Genomic DNA, 18,712 nt, shown 5'->3' on the forward strand with positions numbered 1-18,712 from the left:
TTATGCCTGACATGTAGTAGCCACTCAGTAAATGGTAGCCATTGATAGAAGATACATAAGTTTGGATTCTTTATTCCTAACCTTCTTCCACAAAGGATATTCAGTACTTGCATAGTGAATTGTGGCGGTGGTTTAGTCACTATTCACGTCTGACTCTTGCAGCCCCGTAGACTGTAGCCTTACAGGCTCCTCGGTCTATGGGATTTCCTAGGCAAGAATACTGGAGTGGGTTGCCATTTCCTTCTCCAGAGATGAGTTATATTCAATTAAAATTAAAAGGCAAGGCCAGATACAATATCTGTTAAAGATCAAAATTAGGTCAGAAACACTGCAGATAAGCAGACTATAACATTCTAAGTAGATGCCACCAAGTAAACCTGGAAATTGACTATTAGCTTCCTGGATGCCAAAGCAAAAGAGGAAACACCATCACCAGCCCACCATCCAGCCCACCTAACTAGTCCTCCCTTTTCCCCAGATGAACCAGCTGTTCTGGAGATGGAGGACCTTGACCGCCTGGCCATTCGGCTGGGGGATGGGCTGGACCCTGACTCCGTGTCGCTAGCATCCGTCACAGCCCTCACCACCAATGTCTCCAACAAGCGGTAAGTGGGCAGGAGCCTCGCAACCCTGGTTGGCTTCACCAGGTCAGGCAGGCCTAGCTTGCTATATTTGGAATTGGGGTGGAGAAGAATCAGAGCCCATGGACAGCTCCTTCCTAACTTTGCCCCTTTCTTCTTTTCCTGGATATCTCCCTCACCTCCCTCCCTGCAAAGGCAGGGGGCTGTTCCCAGGTCATTGAATACCTCTGGGCAAAGGGAAATCACAGGGCTGCCCAACACTTGAATCTGTTGACCTAATGACCTGCCTCCTTTTACTTCTGCCATTGATTAGTCCTCTCTATTAGAGCCTCTGAGAACCACTAATCCCCTTTCTGTTTGGCAGTCCTGGAGTGTTTGACAATCATGACTCTGTCCTCTTCCCTTCTCCAAGGTCTAACCACTGCCAGTGCTCTCCTCCCCTGCAAGCAGTGCCCTTACACCCAGCCTGACAGTACATTCTCCTTCTCAGGTCTAAGCCAGACATCAAGATGGAGCCAAGTGCCGGGCGGCCAATGGACTACCAGGTACGTGGGGGCAGCAAGAGTCCTCATGTCTTTCTGACTCTCTTGCAGGTGGTTCTTGCCAGATGAGTGTTTTAGACTCTGTGGGGGCATGGATATGAGGGGTCATAGAGAACCACAAACTGAATATAAATTACCAAGTTAAGCTTGTTCCTGGGAAGCACTGATTGTTGTTCTTCAGTCGCTAAGTCATGTCAGACTCTTTGCGACCCTATGAACTGCAGCACACCAGGCTTCCCTGTCCTTCACTGTCTCCTGGAGTTTGTTCAAACTCATGTCCACTGAGTCGATGATGCTATCTAACCATCTCATCCTCTGTCCCGCTCTTCTCCTTTTGCCTTCGATCTTCCGCAGCATCAGGGTCTTTTCCAATGAGTCCACTCTTCACATCAGGTGGCCAAAGTATTGGAGCTTCAGCTTCAGCATCAGCCCTTCCAATGAATATTCAAGGTTGATTTCCTTTAGGATTTACTGGTCTGATCTCCTTACTGTTCAAGCACTGTGGTCACAGTGTCATAAGTAGAGAGATAGAGACCCACAAAGGACACAGTGTCATAAGTAGAAGGATACAGACTCAAAAAGGAGGGTGTGAACTCTGCTTATGCTGGTCAAAGGTCTCTTAGGATTTTGTAATGGACTTTATAAAGTGAGAGGGACTTAGAAAAAACATAAACAGACCAAATAACTTCACAAAAACATTTAAAATGAGGGCCTCTAAAGAAATATATGGATTATTTGGTGTGATTTTTTTTCTAAATTATTGCTTTGTGTTATTTTAATACCAGAAGTAATGTCAATCCTGGCTATCTATAGAAGCTGAGAGTGGGGGGGGGGGGGTTCTTCTTTTTACGTCTCTGTATTTTCTGAAATTAACACTTAATTTTTTTATTTGTATGTTTCTAAAACTGGAGACCAAATGGCTGAGATCTAGAGAGATTTGCAGCTGTGAGATTGCTAATGTGGCCACCAGTGCAAGTGGGATGGAGCATGGCTGGGAGCTACGGGGAGAGTGCCCCATGGGCAGAGGGCCCCAGTGCAGCTTCCCAGCTGCAGGCCTCATCTACAGCTTCGCAGGGCCAGACCCTCAATTTTGTCTCTTCTCCCAGAGTTGATTGGAGCCCGAGAGAATGAGTTACACTAACATAACTCACAAAAGGCTAATGTAAAAACCCAATCACCTAGTACTTATTTATAAACTGCAAACGAGAAGGGTCCAGGGACCGTGCATTCCTCTGGACCCTCCCTTAGGGGCTAACAAGGCCCAGCTGCTGTGAAAGGCTGCTGGGCATTCCTAGAATTGAGTGAGAATGCTGGCTGGTCAGGGGAGTTAGAGCCTTCAGCAGACCCCACCTGAATGCCTTTGCACTTCCTGCCTAGGTCCAGTGCCAGGCCCCAGAATCAGAATACCTTTTCCTGTGTCAGGGTTTGATCTTTGACTTCCCAGGCCTCATGCACCTTCTTTAAGGGCAGATGACCTCGCCTCACTCAGGAGAGGATGTTTAGGACTAGACACCACCTTTCTCTGTAGCAGGTACCTCTGGTCATATATCCTCAAGGACACACCTTGTCTCCCTGAATCCTTGCTTGGGTTTGTTTTCATCCAGTTGGCTTGAAAATTCCATCTTCCCAGGGGCTTGAAAATTCACCCTGGGCCATGTCAAGCAGACCTGCCCCTGTGGTTTCAGACAGCATCACACCACTGAGCTCCTAGGACATTTGGGAATGTCACCTCCTCACCTCTCTGCCAAAACCCAGGCACAGAACATACTAACACTTCTGAGGGCTTTTCCAGGACACTGGGCTCAGGGTTATGGTCCGAGCTGAGAAGAGAAAAAATTCCAAAGAAGAAAGAGCCTCATAGTCAGATACCGTTCCCTCCACAGTGTCACCAGTCTGCCACATAAGGGCACAGAAAATGGTGCCATTGTTATTGTTGTGACTAGTATAACTGTTTAAGTTAATAAAATCTTAACAACCACCCAAACATCGGTGTTGCTGTATTTCATAGGTGAGAACCTGAGGCGCAGAGTAGATAAGGAGCTTGCCCCAGGTTCTGCAGTTATTCAAAGCTAGAAACAAGGGTCAGTCCTGCGGGTGTCCTATCCCATCGTCAGAACAAATAATTGAGGACCATCTCTCCCTCTGGTCTCTGTTCATCTTTACTGCCTACTGCATGTTTTCAAAAGCTCTCTCAAACTGCTTCTTGCCAGAGACTTTAATTAAGTGGACCAGAGAGTCTGCCTCCGAAGACTTTGTAAACATTCCAAACTGAACAAAGCAGCTGTATTCATGTTTAGCCTGGTAACACAGCATTCCCTGACAGGTTGGTTCACATCTCAACTGTAAGTGTTAACGTACTTGGAGAGAGAGCTGTGAGGGTGAAAATGTGGGACTATTCTTGCTTTCAATGAGTGCAATGTATAAAGCAAGAAAACCTGTCAGAAAGACTTCACTTTCTCGTAGAGCTTGGCTTTGCCGAGTTAGAAAGACCTCAGCCAGAGAGACTTAGCTGAACTCAGATCCAGAAAGGATCCTCAGGCCGAGAATCATCCTAAAGATTGGGTAGCTCTGAAACGAGGTCCTGAGGCCCTTTGTTTCTTCTGTTTCAGTTCAGTTCAGTTCAGTTGCTCAGTCATGTCCGACTCTTTGCAACCCCATGGACTGCAGCACGCCAGGCCTCCCTGTCCATCACCAACTCCCGGAGTTTACCCAAACTCATGTCCATTGAGTCAGTGATGCCATCCAACCATCTCATCCTCTGTCGTGCCCTTCTCCTCCTGCCTTCAATCTTTCCCAGGATCAAGGTCTTTCCCAATGAGTCAGCTCTTTGCATTAGGTGGCCAGTGTATTGGAGTTTCAGCTTCATCATCAGTCCTTCCAATGAACACCCAGGACTGATCTCCTTTAGGATGGACTGGTTGGATCTCCTTGTAGTCCAAGGGACTCTCAAGAGTCTTCTCCAACACCACAGTTCAAAAGCATCAATTCTTTGGCGCACAGCTTTCTTTATAGTCCAACTCTCACATCCATACATGACTATTGGAAAAATCATAGCCTTGACTAGACAGACCTTTGTTGGCAAAGTAATGTCTCTGCTTTTTAGAATGCATGTTATATGTAAACCCTTTCCTGATTATCGACATCTCAAAAGCAAGAAGCCACAGCTTCCTCCCTGGGAATATGCAGTTTGCCCATCGGAGTGGGCAAAGCGTGGCACTTGGCAGACATGTTCTTGGTGGGTCATGGAGTCTTGAGCTGTACCCTGTCTTCCTGGCACCAAGATCATATACATTGTCACCTCCAAACATCTCTCCAGTTCTCATCCCCATGTCATCTCCCCAGCTCAAGCACAATGTGGCACCCACTTCCTATCTGGTCTCCCTGTCCTCATATTGCCTCCTCCACACCATCCTCTACACACCACTGGAATGGTCTTCTCAAAATGCGCAACTGAACATATCACATCCCTGTCACCTGGAGACAAGAGAAGGTAAAGGATGTTTCAGCAGAGCAGCACTAATCTCATCTCAAGCTCCCACCCATGTTCTTGCAGTCCCATCTGATCCCTCAGGAGCAGGTCAGAGAGCACCATGACTCATGGGTTCTCCCAAGACAGAGGTACAGGTTCACACTCAGCATTGTTCCTGGTGATGACTTTCGTGAAGCCACCTGGGGATCGTGTCCTTTATCTTGCGATAAGAAGATGTAATAGCCAGTCGCCAATAGTTTCCCTGGTTAGCTGGTCTGTTGGTCCCTTTGTGGCTGTAATTGCCTTCTCTTCCATCATGGAAAGACAGGAGTCCTCTGCTCCTGAAGAGGACTAGGGGGCAAAAAGGCTATCATTATGGCTGGGTCTCTGGATGAAAAACAGAGAAGCCAATCAACTTCTCACATTGCAAGGACAAATCTCCTGATGGCATCTCTTTAGTACCTTATTATGCCAACAATGTGTTTGTCTACTTCCTAGTCTTGAGTTACTAGTCTTGAAAATATTTTCATTTTTTTATGGAGGAGAGGGTATTGGTTAGTTGTGGGGGGAAATGAAATAAAAAAAAAAAAACTTTGGTAAAAAAAAGTTTCACAGAGTTTAAAACTCTATAAACTACTATGCAAAGAATGTTCTGGAAGGACTTCTAGTTTACTTTCTTCTCTGAGAAGAAAGTAAACTTCTCAGAGGGCTCTATTTTGCTTTTAGCTCCCTGAAGAAATGGTAAACTCCTTCAGAGCTCCATATTCTCAGCTCCATTCCCTTTAGAACCTCAAGTTCACATAGAAATGCTTGCTTTCATAGTTCAAGTGTTACTTCAATTAGTAAATATTCAGTTTCTAGTTCTGTATACTAGCTTAGCAATGTTCTCGTTGTCATCAGGGTTTCTATTTTTTTAACATCATTAGTTTTAATGTGTGGATTTTTCTTGGCCTTCAGATATTTATAAGACTTTGATGGACGCAGTGGAAGATAATTTTCAAGGCTATTCTTTTTCATGAAAAGGGAAAATAATTCTCTTGAGTAAAAATCGTATTTAGCAGTTGCATCAAAGCACAGCAATTAAAATACCAACTTTCCAAGATGAGAAGCATAAAAAGCAACTCATACGGTTTCATTAGAAGAGTGCTGAGGGAAATGCTAATACTAGGTCAGCATAGGCTATTTTGTTAAAGTGCAAGTTCCAGAGACTTAAGCATCACACACGAGCCTACCTGCCTGGGACCCAACCAATTAACTGAAGGTAAGTTCTATTGAGAAGCCATTTATAACAAGAGCTCACAGCTTCCAGACTTTCTACAATTTACAAAGCACTTCAATACACATTATCTCATTCAAACCTCAGGCAAATTTATGGATAGGAGGTGTCTGCACTTAAAGCTGAGAAAACTGAGGCTCATTGTCATTTCAGGAACTCCCAAGTCTTCCTATTTATCATGGCTGCCCTAGTGGGGCTTGACACCTCCAGATTCAAGCAACAACTGATGGCTTAAAATGAGAGTTCACGAGAACTATGCACACATGCATACATACTCACACGTCTCTCTCTCTGTTCAGTTCAGTTCAGTCCAGTTGCTCAGTCGTGTCTGACTCTGCGAACCCATGAACCGCAGCACACCAGGCCTCCCTGTCCATCACCAACTCCCGGAGTCCGCCCAAACCCATGTCCATTGTGTCAGTGATGCCATCCAACCATCTCATCCTCTGTCATGCCCTTCTCCTCCTGCCTTCAATGTTTCCCAGCATCAGGGTCTTTTCAAATGAGTCAGCTCTTCGCATCAGGTGGCCAGAGTATTGGAGTTTCAGCTTCAACATCAGTCCCTCCAATGAACACCCAGGACTGATCTCCTTTAGGATGGACTGGTTGGATCTCCTTGCAGTCCAAGGGACTCTCAAGAGTCTTCTCCAACACCACAGTATATGTAAATATTTGTCGAATGGATGAACAACTGAAAAATGACTTCCTAGTATAGAAGTATGATTCCAGAGAGGTGGACACCACTGAAAAAATACAGACTGCACACAACATACAAGTATCAAGACCAAAAAAAAAGTGTGCTCCAGCTGGGCACCAAAGCCTTACTGGGCACTCAAAGAAATTAAAAGAAGGGAAACCAGGAATATGGAAAGGGGCCAAATTCCAGAAATTAAAAAAAAGAGATAACAGAGGCTTGCAGGACTCAAATGAAAAGTGCTGGAGTAGAAAACTAAATGCATGTTAATGGAGACTTAGAAAGCTTAATTCTTGAGTGCACAGAATCTTGGGGGGTGGGAGTGGGTTTGCAGCCCTCTGTGCGGCAGGGCCACTGATGCCAGTGAAAACTCTTGGAATCATCTGGGAGCTTTAAAAATACAGGTGCTGGACAGCACTCCTCCATCCCCTCCCAAGATTGGGTTGAGTTGGTCTGGAGTGTGGTATGGGGGCCTCAGGGTCTTTAACCACCAACGCCCCCCCCCCGCCTCCTTCCCCTCCTCCTCCCCCTGGTAATTCTGGTGCACACCTACTTAGAGGTGATCCAGTTCACTCCCTTCTTTATAAATGAGGGCACTGAGGCTTGGTGGGGAACGACCCAGGATCACCAGCAGATTCAGCAGTGCTCAGACTGGTACTAGCCAGGCTCTGACTCCTGCAAAACCCAAGTTCACAGGCCTTCCTTCTCATTTCCCCTCTTTCCTGCCCGCAGGTCAGCGTCACAGTCATCGAGGCTCGGCAGCTGGTGGGCTTGAACATGGACCCCGTGGTGTGTGTGGAGGTGGGCGATGAGAAGAAGTACACCTCCATGAAGGAGTCCACTAACTGCCCCTACTATAATGAGGTCAGCCCTGGGGCCCGGGGTGGGGAAGAGTCCTCCAAACTGTGGCAGAGCCTGGGCCCCGGCCCCATAGGGCCAGTAGGAGAAGCTGGGACTCAAGAGTCTCACACAGGGCTACCAGCCGGGTGACCTTGGTCCACCTGTTACAACCCCCAGCATGCTGAGTGCCACGCCCTCTGACCCTGGTCTGGCCGGGGTCCACCCTGTGAAAGGAACCCGGCCTCTGTCCTCCCTAGTGCTGCTCCCACCAGTGCCAGTGAGTGAACCTCACACCCTGTGAGGCCTGGTCCCAGGTCCTTCCCCAGCCAGAGCCCTGGGGCAGGGCAGCCTCCTTTGAGCCCTGGCCCATGGGGGGACTAGAACCATTAATGAGTGCTTGCTGTGTGCGGGTCTCTCTTCTAAATGCTTTAGGTGCTTCATCTCTTCTGACTCTCACACTATCAGAAGTTGTCACCATCAATCCAGTTTTATATAAGGGACATTGAGGCTCCTGGAGAAAGACCTGGCCCAGGTGCCAAGTGCCAGAGTCAAGTTCTGCGTGTGCATGCTTTCTGCTCAGCTGCCATCCTGGGTGCCTGAATCTCTGTGAGGTCCTTCCAGACCACTGGCCATGACGCTTGGGGAGTGGGAGGGGAAAGGCCTGGTCTCCACTGCTGTTCATTGCAGCTGTCTGAGGCCACATTGAGGTTACAGAATCTCAGAGACCTAATTCAGTCTCTCCACCTTACAGAGGAGACTGAGGTCACTCTATGAAAAGGGCTGAGATCACAGAGAGTATTATAGACAGAGCAGGGTCCAGACTGTTCTGCTTCCACCCACTGGGCTCTGTCATCTCGGATGGCCACCCCACCCCACCGGACACAGCCTCTGAGTCTGGGCTCCAGGGAGGAGGGGCCCATCTTAATCAGCTATGGTGAAGCATACCCCTCAGATACCTGAGCACACACCAGCCTAACCCAAAAGTCACTGACCTGGCCACTGTGGCCCTCCCTTTCCGGGAGCAGCCTCCAGGCTGCTTCTCAGTGGCTCCAGGCAGTGAGCTGTGCCAGGCTGGCCCTAGTGAGGCATGGGCATCCCTCATCTCAGTGTCCATCCTGGGTGTGGTGAGGGTCTGCTTCTCAGAGGTGGGGGCATCTCTCTGGAAACTGTGGGAGGCCCCAGCGGGGCACCTGCAGGAGTAAAACCCAGGCCTGTCTCTGCCCTTCACAGGGACCCAGCCTGAGGCCAGGCCTGACTGAAATCTCCTAAGCAATCAGAGAGAAGCCCCACTCTCATAGCTGGTTTCCCGCAGGTCCCAGGCTGGGGACACTGCTGTTCAGGACCCCCTCGGCCCCATGTGACATCCTTCCCAGGAGTCAGGAAACTCAGGCTCGACATCTCTGACCTTAGGTCAGGACACATCCCTGACTGGAAAACCTCTGGCCTAGATAAGGTCTATTTTTCCCTAACAGATATGGAGACAGGGCCCCCACAGTCTTCCACGGTTATATGATAGTGGTGGAGGCCTGTCTGGCTGACTGGAGAGCTCACCTTGCACCAGGTCCGTGCACCTCATGTTTCATTCAAGTGGCTTCCTCCTTCCAAGGAAACAGAACTGATCTCCCCACTTGGTGGCTCCTCAGAAAACTCCTACTCACTTTGCAGGGCCCAGCTCAAATGTCCTTCCCTGTACTCTCTAGGTTAGAGGTCAGGGCATTCCCCTCTGTTTGACAATAACATCCCTGAATTCCATTCGGTCCTTCATATCCAACCCAGGAGGCTCCTGATCTCCTGCATCACTGTAGCCCACTCCAGGGCCTGCCTTGTACTTGAAGGGCTTTGGTAACACTTTTCTGAATGGATATTTATCCAAAAGATGAAACAGAGATACACTGGGCCTCTGCTCTGTGCCAGGCTCATGACTGGCAACATGGGAGCTGCAAACAGGATACCTCCTAATTCCAGCCTAGAAACCATTTTCCAAGCTCTGTATTTATATCTGGGGCTTCCCAGGTGGCGCAGTGGTAAAGAATCCACCTGCCTATGCAGGAGATGCAGGAGACATGGGTTCAATACCTGGGTCAGGAAGATCCCCTGGAGAAGGAAATGACAACCCACTCCAGTATTCTTGCCTGGAGAATCCAATGGACAGAGGAGCTTGGCGGACTATAGTCCATAGGGTCGCAAAAGAGTCGGACACCACTTAGCAACTAAACAGCAAGTCTTAGTTGCAGTATTCAGGATCTCTAGTTGTGGCATGTGGGATCTAGTTCCCTGACCAATGATAAAACCCAGGCCCCTTGCATTGGGAGCATAGAGTCTAGCCACTGGATCCCCAGGGAAGTTCCTTGACCCAGGTCATCATATTTAGATTCACAATCATGCCTCCCAGCAATGCCAAGACCGCTGTCCCAGAGCGGTTCCACTTGGAGGCCCTGGTTCATTATCCCCCCATCACAGAGGTGAAAACTGAGATTCTGAAAAGGAAGCGATTGGCCCAGCAGTGAAAGCTCAGGCTTTGTGGCTCTAAAACTGCACATTTACCCACAGTGATCTAGTGTGAGCCCCCAGCAACACGAACAGATTCTCCTCATTTACTCCAAGCACTTCAACATTTTTTCTGTCTCCCTGCCCATGAGTTCACCAAAGCAGCAGGCTTTCTGCTCAGTGCCTGCACTCTCGTCCCCAGGGCCTGCACCCCGAGGCCAGGAGACGTGGGCAGGCACAGCACCATGAGTGGCAGCTCCCAGCTGGAGAGGACCGATCATGCCCACAGCATTTGTGTTTATAGCAGATTAAGTTCATCAGCTCTCAGTTCTAAGTCTCAGCTTACTTTACATTTTAACACCTCCAAACTTGGGGGGCATCTTCTAGGCAGCCTTGTGGTTTAATGGTGATGTCTATGGGACCTACACAATTACAGTGTATCTTACAGTATCTTATATGTATCTCATCAAACCTCATAATGAGACTCTACGTGGGGGGTGTCATTACGTCCATTTGACAGCTCAGGATGCTAAGGTTCAGAACAATGAGTTGCTCAGGGCCACATGACTGCTCACTGCCCCTGAGAGCTGTGGTCAGGGGGACTAGTGGTTGCCCCTTCTACTTATCCAAACTTCGGGGCTCAGGGGGCATGGGCCAGTGCAGACCGGCAATGCCAGGACAGAGGGGCCTGGCACTGAGCCTCAGCCTGCCAAGTGACAGCAGGCCTGGGTCTTTCCCCGTCTAGTACTTCGTCTTTGACTTCCACGTCTCTCCTGATGTCATGTTTGACAAGATCATCAAGATCTCGGTGAGTGGGGAGCAGTGCCCAGCAGGTGGGGCTCTTAGCTCAAACTGTACTTTAGTGCAGCCTTGAAAAGGGCACCCTCTCTGGGCAGGCCAGCCATAGGACGGCACAGCCATAAAAAGATGCACAGCCAGCCAAGCAGGGCACAGGCTGGAGTTGGGCCCCTCTCACTCCCTTAGCCACATCATTCTGTGCAGTGTACAACATGCTCACATGTACCTGGAAGCCAGCAAAACACTGGCGAGGCAGAAGGGGCTGATGCTAAGCCTCAGACAGATACCCCTGCCCTGCCAGACACCCTCCTGCTTGACCTGAAACTCACTTCCCCATAAAGAGTTGGGGGGGGTGCCCTCTATCAGTCAGCCCTTCCCTGCCCCACGGCCTCAGCCCCATCCCACCTGATCGATGGCTGGTGGTTCTGCCCGGAAGGTGATTCACTCCAAGAACCTGCTGCGCAGTGGCACCCTGGTGGGGTCCTTCAAAATGGACGTGGGAACCGTGTACTCCCAGCCAGGTGAGTAGCTGCGTGGCTGGGTCAGTATTGGTGCACACAGCTCCAGGAGCATGGGTCATACATGCAGCCCCTAACACATCTCACAGAAGCAAATGGGGACAGAGCCTTGCTGGGAACAGGTGTGAACTGTAGTTGAAATTGAAAGAGGAGTGGGGGGAAGAGGAAAGTTCTGAGTCCGGGATATTCCAGGGCCCACACAAAATCAGAGGACAATGTGCCCTTTGTATAGGCTGTGCTCGCAGTCAACCTGAAGGGGCAGACCCATCCTAGATTAGCCTCCTCCTCTGATATCTGGTCTTTCCTCCACCCTGTCCTGGGTCCTAGGAGCTTTGGGGGGACACTACTTGTCCCTGTCTCTAGGAGGCTTTTGGTCTGCAATTGGAGACAGACAGTAAGTAGATAGTCGCAGGAAATAGGAGATGTACATATGGAAAGGGGCCAGGATCAGCTTTTCTGAGGAAGTCAAGGAAGGCTGCATGGAAGAGGAGACGCACCAACACAAGGATTAGAAGTTTGAATAGGGAGCCAGAGGGTTGGGGCGTGGAACAGAAGGGATGGGTGCATCCAAGATAAAAGTACAGCAGCCACAGAGCCTTGGGGGTGTGAAACAGCAATCTGAACTATTCAGAGAGGGGTCAACAGCTATGCCTGGCAGGAGCACAGGGGAAGGGTAGGGTGAACATTGGGGGCTAGGGAGAGCTGCATCAGGAGGCCCCACAGGGGATGCTAAGGTCGGCAGTCTTTCCCCCAGGCGCTGGGGAGCCTCAGGTGGGTTTGAAATGGGGAGTGAGAGAGGGAGGGCCTCTTTAAGGGCTTTGTCTGGCAGCCGTGTGGAGATTGGCTGAAGGGGTTGGGGACAGGAGGGCTGCAGGCCAAGAAACCAGTCAGGACATTCCTCCATCTGAAGCCATACCACACATCTGGGGGCATGGCCAGAGCTGGGACCTTGCCTCGGCCACCCTTACTCGGGGACCTCTGCCTCCCGGGTCCTGAGGCAGGCAGCACTGTGGCCCCAGGGCCCCAGGACCTGATGACCTGGCCTCCACGGCCTGTCCCAAGGGTGGGTGCAGCCCTGAGTAGGGCCAGCCGGGCAGCCCCCGCTTCTTGCCCCCGCAGAGCACCAGTTCCACCACAAGTGGGCCGTCCTGTCCGACCCTGACGACATCTCCGCGGGACTGAAGGGCTACGTGAAGTGCGATGTCGCTGTGGTGGGCAAGGGCGACAACATTAAGACTCCCCACAAGGCCAATGAGACGGATGAGGATGACATTGAGGGGTGAGCTCCCACCCCCGCCCCGCCCCTGGAGATCTGGCCCAACTCTTCCTGGGGTGCAAAGGGAACCCCCAGGGTGGACTTGGCCCAGAGATCTCACCTTCCATCTCCCTTATCCGCCCGCCCAGATGGCCCTGCTCTCCCTGGAAGGACTGAGGCCAGGGCCAGCCTCAGTGTCTGGGGACTCTCCTCATGGGGCAGAAAGGACTGGGGGAGAGTCGAGAGTGACAGTCATTTGACATGCACGCTGCCGACTATGAGAAACTTGGGGAAAAAGTGTGGATTCCCAGAGCTGCGAGGCCTTGAGTCTACACCCAGTAGAGCAAAGGGATTTTGTTTTCTGAAGCAATTCCAGGGAGTTGCCAGGGGCTTTTCAGAAATATTCTGGAACTTTGTCTGGATTCAGTGGGAAAAATCCAGGATCCAGTGGATCATGCCTTCCTTGAGCCAGGGAGAGAGAAAGAGACCACTGGTGAGGTTTTTTGCGTAGAAGACAAAAGATGTGACACAAAGTACTCATATATTTTCATCTGTTTGAGCCTTATCGTATCCATGGGAGGTGCATGTTATTATTCCCATCTTAAAGCTGAGGAAACTGAGGCTTAGGGAGATGGGGAGATTTGCCCAGGATCCCACAAGAGAGCGGGTGCCCTGCACTCCGGTGTCTTCAGTTCTGCTATGGACCTTCTCAGCCGTCCTTCACCCGTGGTCCTGGGCCCCAGAGGCATGGGGATGTCGGGGCAGGAGTCGGCCAGGTGTGGCCACCGCAGCCCTAGCTGTTCATGCCGGCAGGAACTTGCTGCTCCCCGAAGGGGTGCCCCCTGAACGCCAGTGGGCCCGGTTCTACGTGAAGATCTACCGAGCAGAGGGGCTGCCCCGCATGAACACGAGCCTCATGGCCAATGTGAAGAAGGCTTTCACTGGCGAGAACAAGGATCTGGTCGACCCCTATGTGCAAGTCTTCTTTGCCGGCCAGAAGGTATCGGGGTGCAGGAGGCTGGGAGTGGGGTGAGGTGCAAGGGACTGGGCGTGGGGTCCTGAGGATGAACATGAGGCAAAATCAGAAGCCACGAGGCTGGCCTTTGATCACCTTGGCGTGTCACCTCGAGAAGAGGGGAGAGAGAGATGAGGGAGTACAGCTCAGAGGGGCTGGGCTGGGGCCAGGCTGGGCCTTAGGGACTTCCCCCTGCCCCCAGGTCACCAAGCACTGAGGGTGGGGGGCACTGGGAGGGAGAAGGGCTAGAGAGACTGGGATGGAGAAGAGGATGGAGATAAGTACACACACGTACACACACACACACCCCACGTGCACACTCGTAACACATACACACACACAGACACAGACGCACATGTGCATACTCAGGCAGGTACACGAATCTGACTCTCTCTCCCTCCCACCAGGGCAAGACTTCAGTGCAGAAAAGCAGCTACGAGCCACTGTGGAATGAGCAGGTGGTCTTCACAGACCTGTTTCCCCCACTCTGCAAGCGCATGAAGGTGCAAATCCGGGACTCGGACAAGGTCAATGACGTGGCCATCGGCACCCACTTCATTGACCTGCGCAAGATTTCCAACGATGGAGACAAAGGTCAGCAGCTGGGGACTGGAGGTGGGACTTGGGGCTAAAGGGAGTGGGTAAAGGAGACCCCTCCACACACATGCGCGCGCGCGCACACACACACACACCACCACCACCACCACACCACCGGCTCTGTCCCACACCTCGGACTTAAAGGTGCCACCGGCCTTCATCAGCAGCCCTTGCCTCCAGGGAAGGGTAAAGACTCGTGGTCAGGTCTGCACAGAGCTGCCTGGGCCCACTGAGCCAGGCTGCCTGGATTTGAACTCCAGCTCTGACAGCTAGAAGTTGCATGATCTTTGTACCTGTTTTGTCATCTGTAAAATGAAAATAATAGTAATTATATACATATTATAGGGGGGGGGTGTGTGTGTGTGTGCACATGCGCACACATTCAGTCACTCCAGTCGTGTCTGACTCTTTGCAACCCCGTGGACTGTAGCCCATTTGTGCTTGTGGAATTTTCCAGGCACGAATACTGGAGTGGGTTGCCATTTCCTACTCCAGGGGAATGGACCCCTGACCCAGGGATGGAAGCCACATCCCTTGCGTCTCCTGTATTGGCAGGCAGATTCTTTACCACTGCACCACCTGCGAAGCCCATGTATGTGTGCACCACCGCCATAGTACCTATCTACTGACTTGTAGGACCAGAGTATTGAGCTGGTACCAGGGATACAGGGCAAGGGAGGGATCCATCCTGTTCTCACGATGTTCCCTGGGGATGAGGGAGACGGGTGTGCTACCAAATGCTCAAAACCTGAGACAGAAGGCACAAAAGCCACAGATTGTATGGTTCCGTTTGTATGAAAAGTCTAGAGGAAGCAAATACATAGAGGCAGAAAGCAGATGAGCAGTTGCCAGGAGGTGGAAAGAGGAGGGGATTGGGACAGACTACTGAGAGGTATGAGGTTTCCCGAGGTGGGTGAAATGTCCTGGATGGTTGCACAATGCAGTGAATGCACTGAAGACCACTGAAATGCGTCCTATAAAGTGGTGAATTTTAAGTATGTCTCAGTTTTTTAAATGCTATATTTTTTATAAACTGTGGGCTTTCCTGGTAGCTCAGACGGTAAACAATGAGCTCCTGCAATTCAGGAGACCCGGGTTCAATCCCTGGGTCAGGAAGATTCCCTGGAGAAGGGAATGCTACCCACTCCAGTATTCTTGCCTGGAGGATTCTATGTACAGAGGAGCCTGTCAGGCTACAGTCCATGGGGTCACAGAGTCAGATACAACTCTGACTAGTTTTTTTATAAACTAAGCAAAACAAAAACAAAACGCATAAGGCAGAATTGGATCCATGCTACATATGAGACACAACAAATCCTAATGGGAGAAAAAATAGTTGGGACTAGGAATTGGGGCAGAAAGCAAAAAAGAACTAAAGAGCCTCTTGATGAAAGTGAAAGAGGAGAGTGAAAAAGCTGGCTTAAAACTCAGCATTCAAAAAACCAAGATCATGGCATCTGGTCCCATCACTTCATGGCAAATAGATGGGGAAACAATGGAAACAGTGACAGACTTTATTTTGGGGGTTCCAAAATCACTTCAGATGGTGACTGCAGTCATGAAATTAAAAGATGCTTGCTCCTTGGAAGAAAAGCTAAGACAAACCTAGACAGCATGTTAAAAAGCAGAGACATTACTTTGCCAACAAAGGTCCGTCTAGTCAAAGCTATGGTTTCTCCAGTAGTCATGTATGGATGTGAGAGTTGGACTATAAAGAAAGCTGAGCACCGAAGAATTGACGCTTTTGAACTGTCATGTTGGAGAAGACTCTTGAGAGTCCCTTGGACTGCAAGGAGATCCAACCAGTCCATCCTAAAGGAAATCAGTCCTGAATATTCATTGGAAGGACTGATGCTGAAGCTGAAACTCCAATACTTTGGCCACCTGATGCGAAGAACGGACTCGTTGGAAAAGACCCTGATGCTGGGAAAGATTGAAGGCAGGAGGAGAAGGGGATGACAGAGGATGAGATGGTTGGATGGCATCACCAACTCAATGGATATGAGTTTGAGCAAGCTCCGGCAGTTGGTGATGGACAGGGAAGCCTGGTATGCTGCAGTCCATGGGGTCGCAAAGAGTAGGACATGACTGAGTGTCGGAACTGAACTGAGTAATTGGGGGGAGGGGCACTTCATGGAGGAAGAGCGTTTAACAGGTAGAGACAGAGAGACAGAGACAGAGAACCTCTCCTTTGGAGAGGAAAGGAGGGGTGTGCAAAAGCAAGTGACACCCCGGTGGAACGCAGGTCTGCACAGACAGCAAAGGGCTGGAAGGCCTTGCTGGGGAGCTAAGAAGGTGGGTTTGTCCTCTAGGAAGATCGTAGACCAACCTGCAACAGGTACTAGAAAGCAGGGACCATGACTTCGCTCCACAGAAATGGATATGTGTGTATGTGGAGCCCCACCGCCAGCTCAAGCTCCCGCAGAGAATAAACAAACACACAGAAGTGCCCCAGAAGTGAGAGGGCCGCCCCACAGCCGCCCACAAACAGCAGACACGGCTCGCCCCGCAGCCCCCTGTGAGCCCCACAGCTGCAGGCCCTCTGCTGCCTCAGACATTTCCCTCAGCTCAGCAGCCAGGAGGTGCAGGCCAGGAGCCCCCAAAACAGGTCCCTCCACCTGAGCGAGCCCTTGACCCCCTGCACCCCCGCCCACAGGCTTCCTGCCCACGCTGGGCCCTGCCTGGGTGAACATGTACGGCTCCACACGCAATTACACGCTGCTAGACGAGCATCAGGACCTGAACGAGGGCCTGGGGGAGGGTGTGTCCTTCCGTGCCCGCCTCATGCTGGGCCTGGCGGTGGAGATCCTGGACACCTCCAACCCTGAGATCACCAGCTCCACTGAGGTGCAGGTGGAGCAGGCCACGCCCATCTCCGAGGTGAGGCCCCGGGGGGCTGCGCTCCCCTCCAGAGCCCCCCCAACTCTGCTCAGCACCCCTTAACTCAATGCAGCCTGGGCCTGGGCTCTGCCAGTGTCCACCCTGCCTGCCTCAGGGGCCCAGACCCCAGGGTGAGGCCTCCCTCCCCAGGAAGTGGCAAGACTTCCATCCCCTCCCACTGCCTGTGCCTGTGCTCTGCCCATCTCTGCTCCTCTCCTAGCCACGGTTGTCCTTGTGCTGGGCAGAGCAGCCTTTCCTGAAGGGACAGGCTGGAGGGCCAAAGGAACTGGGCCTTCAGTGTCTGGCCTCCTAGTTCCACAGCTGGATGGGATGTCCCCCACCACTAGCCCCAAGGGCCTGTCTGGAGACAGAAAGAGGCCTGGCCCCGGCCTCAACATGCTGGTAAGCTTTCAGGGTGGCTTGAACCACCTTCCCCACAGAGCTGCACGGGGAAAATAGAAGAATTCTTTCTATTTGGAGCCTTCCTGGAGGCCTCAATGATCGACCGGAAAAATGGAGACAAGCCCATCACCTTTGAGGTCACCATAGGTGAGAGCTGGGCTCACAGAGGGGTCTTTGGGCCCGGGGACTGCAGAGTGGTAACTGCTGGGCCTGCTGCACAGCTCTCGGGGGAGGGGGACTTTGACCACTTCCCTCGAGTGTCCTCAGGTGCCCACACAGCACACAGTGACTGCACATCACGAGTGCACACACGCCCCACAGGGTGAACCCTAGGGCTCAGCGAATAGGGACATGAGAAGGAGACACATCCTCTCTGCAGAAGGGAGCAAGGCCCCCATAGGACTAGAGAGAAGAGTCCTGCAGGGTCCATGTCTGGGGCTGGACCTTGAGGACATGGCCCCATCCTCTGGCTAGTGTCCTATGGTATCTGAGCTCACACAGAGCCCAGCAGAGATCCCATTCCCTGACTCTTGCTTTTGCCAGCCACAGACCCCCTGGATTGGAGGGCAGGGTGGAGCCAGGTGGGAAAAAGCCTCTAGGCCCTCAGGTGCCCCCTTCTGCCTTCAGGCAACTACGGGAACGAAGTCGATGGGCTGTCACGACCCCATCGGCCTCGGCCTCGGAAGGAGCCTGGGGATGAGGAGGAAGTCGATCTGATCCAGAACTTGAGTGATGAAGAGACTGACGAGGGTGGGGGCCTGGCCTCGGTCTCCTCCACGCCACCCATGCGGCCCCAGATCACTGACAGGTGAGCCAGGCGGGACAGGGGCCCTGAGAGGCCCTGCCCACTGCCTGCCATCCTCTGGTGGTCTGTCCCCTGCCCGCCTGCCTGGGCACCCAGTCCTCAGTCTCCCACCTGCTCCCACCCCAGGAACTACTTCCATCTGCCCTACCTGGAGCACAAACCCTGCATCTACATCAAGAGCTGGTGGCCTGACCAACGCCGTCGCCTGTACAATGCCAACATCATGGACCACATCGCAGACAAGCTGGTCAGGGCCAGGCCGGGGGTGGGAGGGGAACGGCAGAGGGGGCGTGCTTCTGAGGGCCTCGCCCAGCCTGGACACCACCCCTGCCTCACACAAGGCCTGTCTGCCCAGCAGATTACCATGGGCATCGAGGAGGCACTGCAGAATGGCCCCAGCAGGTCCTGTGCTCCTGTCCCTGCCCCATTCCCAGGAGCAGTCCAGGGTCTGAGGGCTTCCCAGAGTGGAGTCTGGGAATTGTGGCCCATCTAGTCTTGGGTTTCCCTGGAGGCGTCTGGCCAATCCCTCTCTCTCTACCTGCTGCCCCCTTGC

General features: G+C 51.8%; 1 protein-coding gene across 2 annotated transcripts in view; it reads left to right on the forward strand.

Annotated features, from left to right (window-relative positions):
* The window catches only part of OTOF (otoferlin), an 87,939-nt gene that overhangs the window by 49,177 nt on the left and 20,050 nt on the right, over nt 1–18,712 (forward strand). For both annotated transcript variants that reach the window (XM_027555885.1, XM_027555886.1), the window contains exons 7-18: nt 479–605; nt 1,072–1,126; nt 7,295–7,426; nt 10,635–10,697; nt 11,124–11,208; nt 12,325–12,484; nt 13,274–13,460; nt 13,883–14,069; nt 16,729–16,952; nt 17,393–17,501; nt 17,982–18,162; nt 18,286–18,406. In XM_027555885.1, the coding sequence (XP_027411686.1) occupies nt 479–605; nt 1,072–1,126; nt 7,295–7,426; nt 10,635–10,697; nt 11,124–11,208; nt 12,325–12,484; nt 13,274–13,460; nt 13,883–14,069; nt 16,729–16,952; nt 17,393–17,501; nt 17,982–18,162; nt 18,286–18,406 (1,631 nt within the window). The remainder of the gene's footprint in view (nt 1–478; nt 606–1,071; nt 1,127–7,294; nt 7,427–10,634; nt 10,698–11,123; nt 11,209–12,324; nt 12,485–13,273; nt 13,461–13,882; nt 14,070–16,728; nt 16,953–17,392; nt 17,502–17,981; nt 18,163–18,285; nt 18,407–18,712) is intronic.

This window comes from Bos indicus x Bos taurus, chromosome 11 (genome assembly GCF_003369695.1).
Source record: "Bos indicus x Bos taurus breed Angus x Brahman F1 hybrid chromosome 11, Bos_hybrid_MaternalHap_v2.0, whole genome shotgun sequence".
Lineage (NCBI taxonomy): Eukaryota > Metazoa > Chordata > Mammalia > Artiodactyla > Bovidae > Bos > Bos indicus x Bos taurus.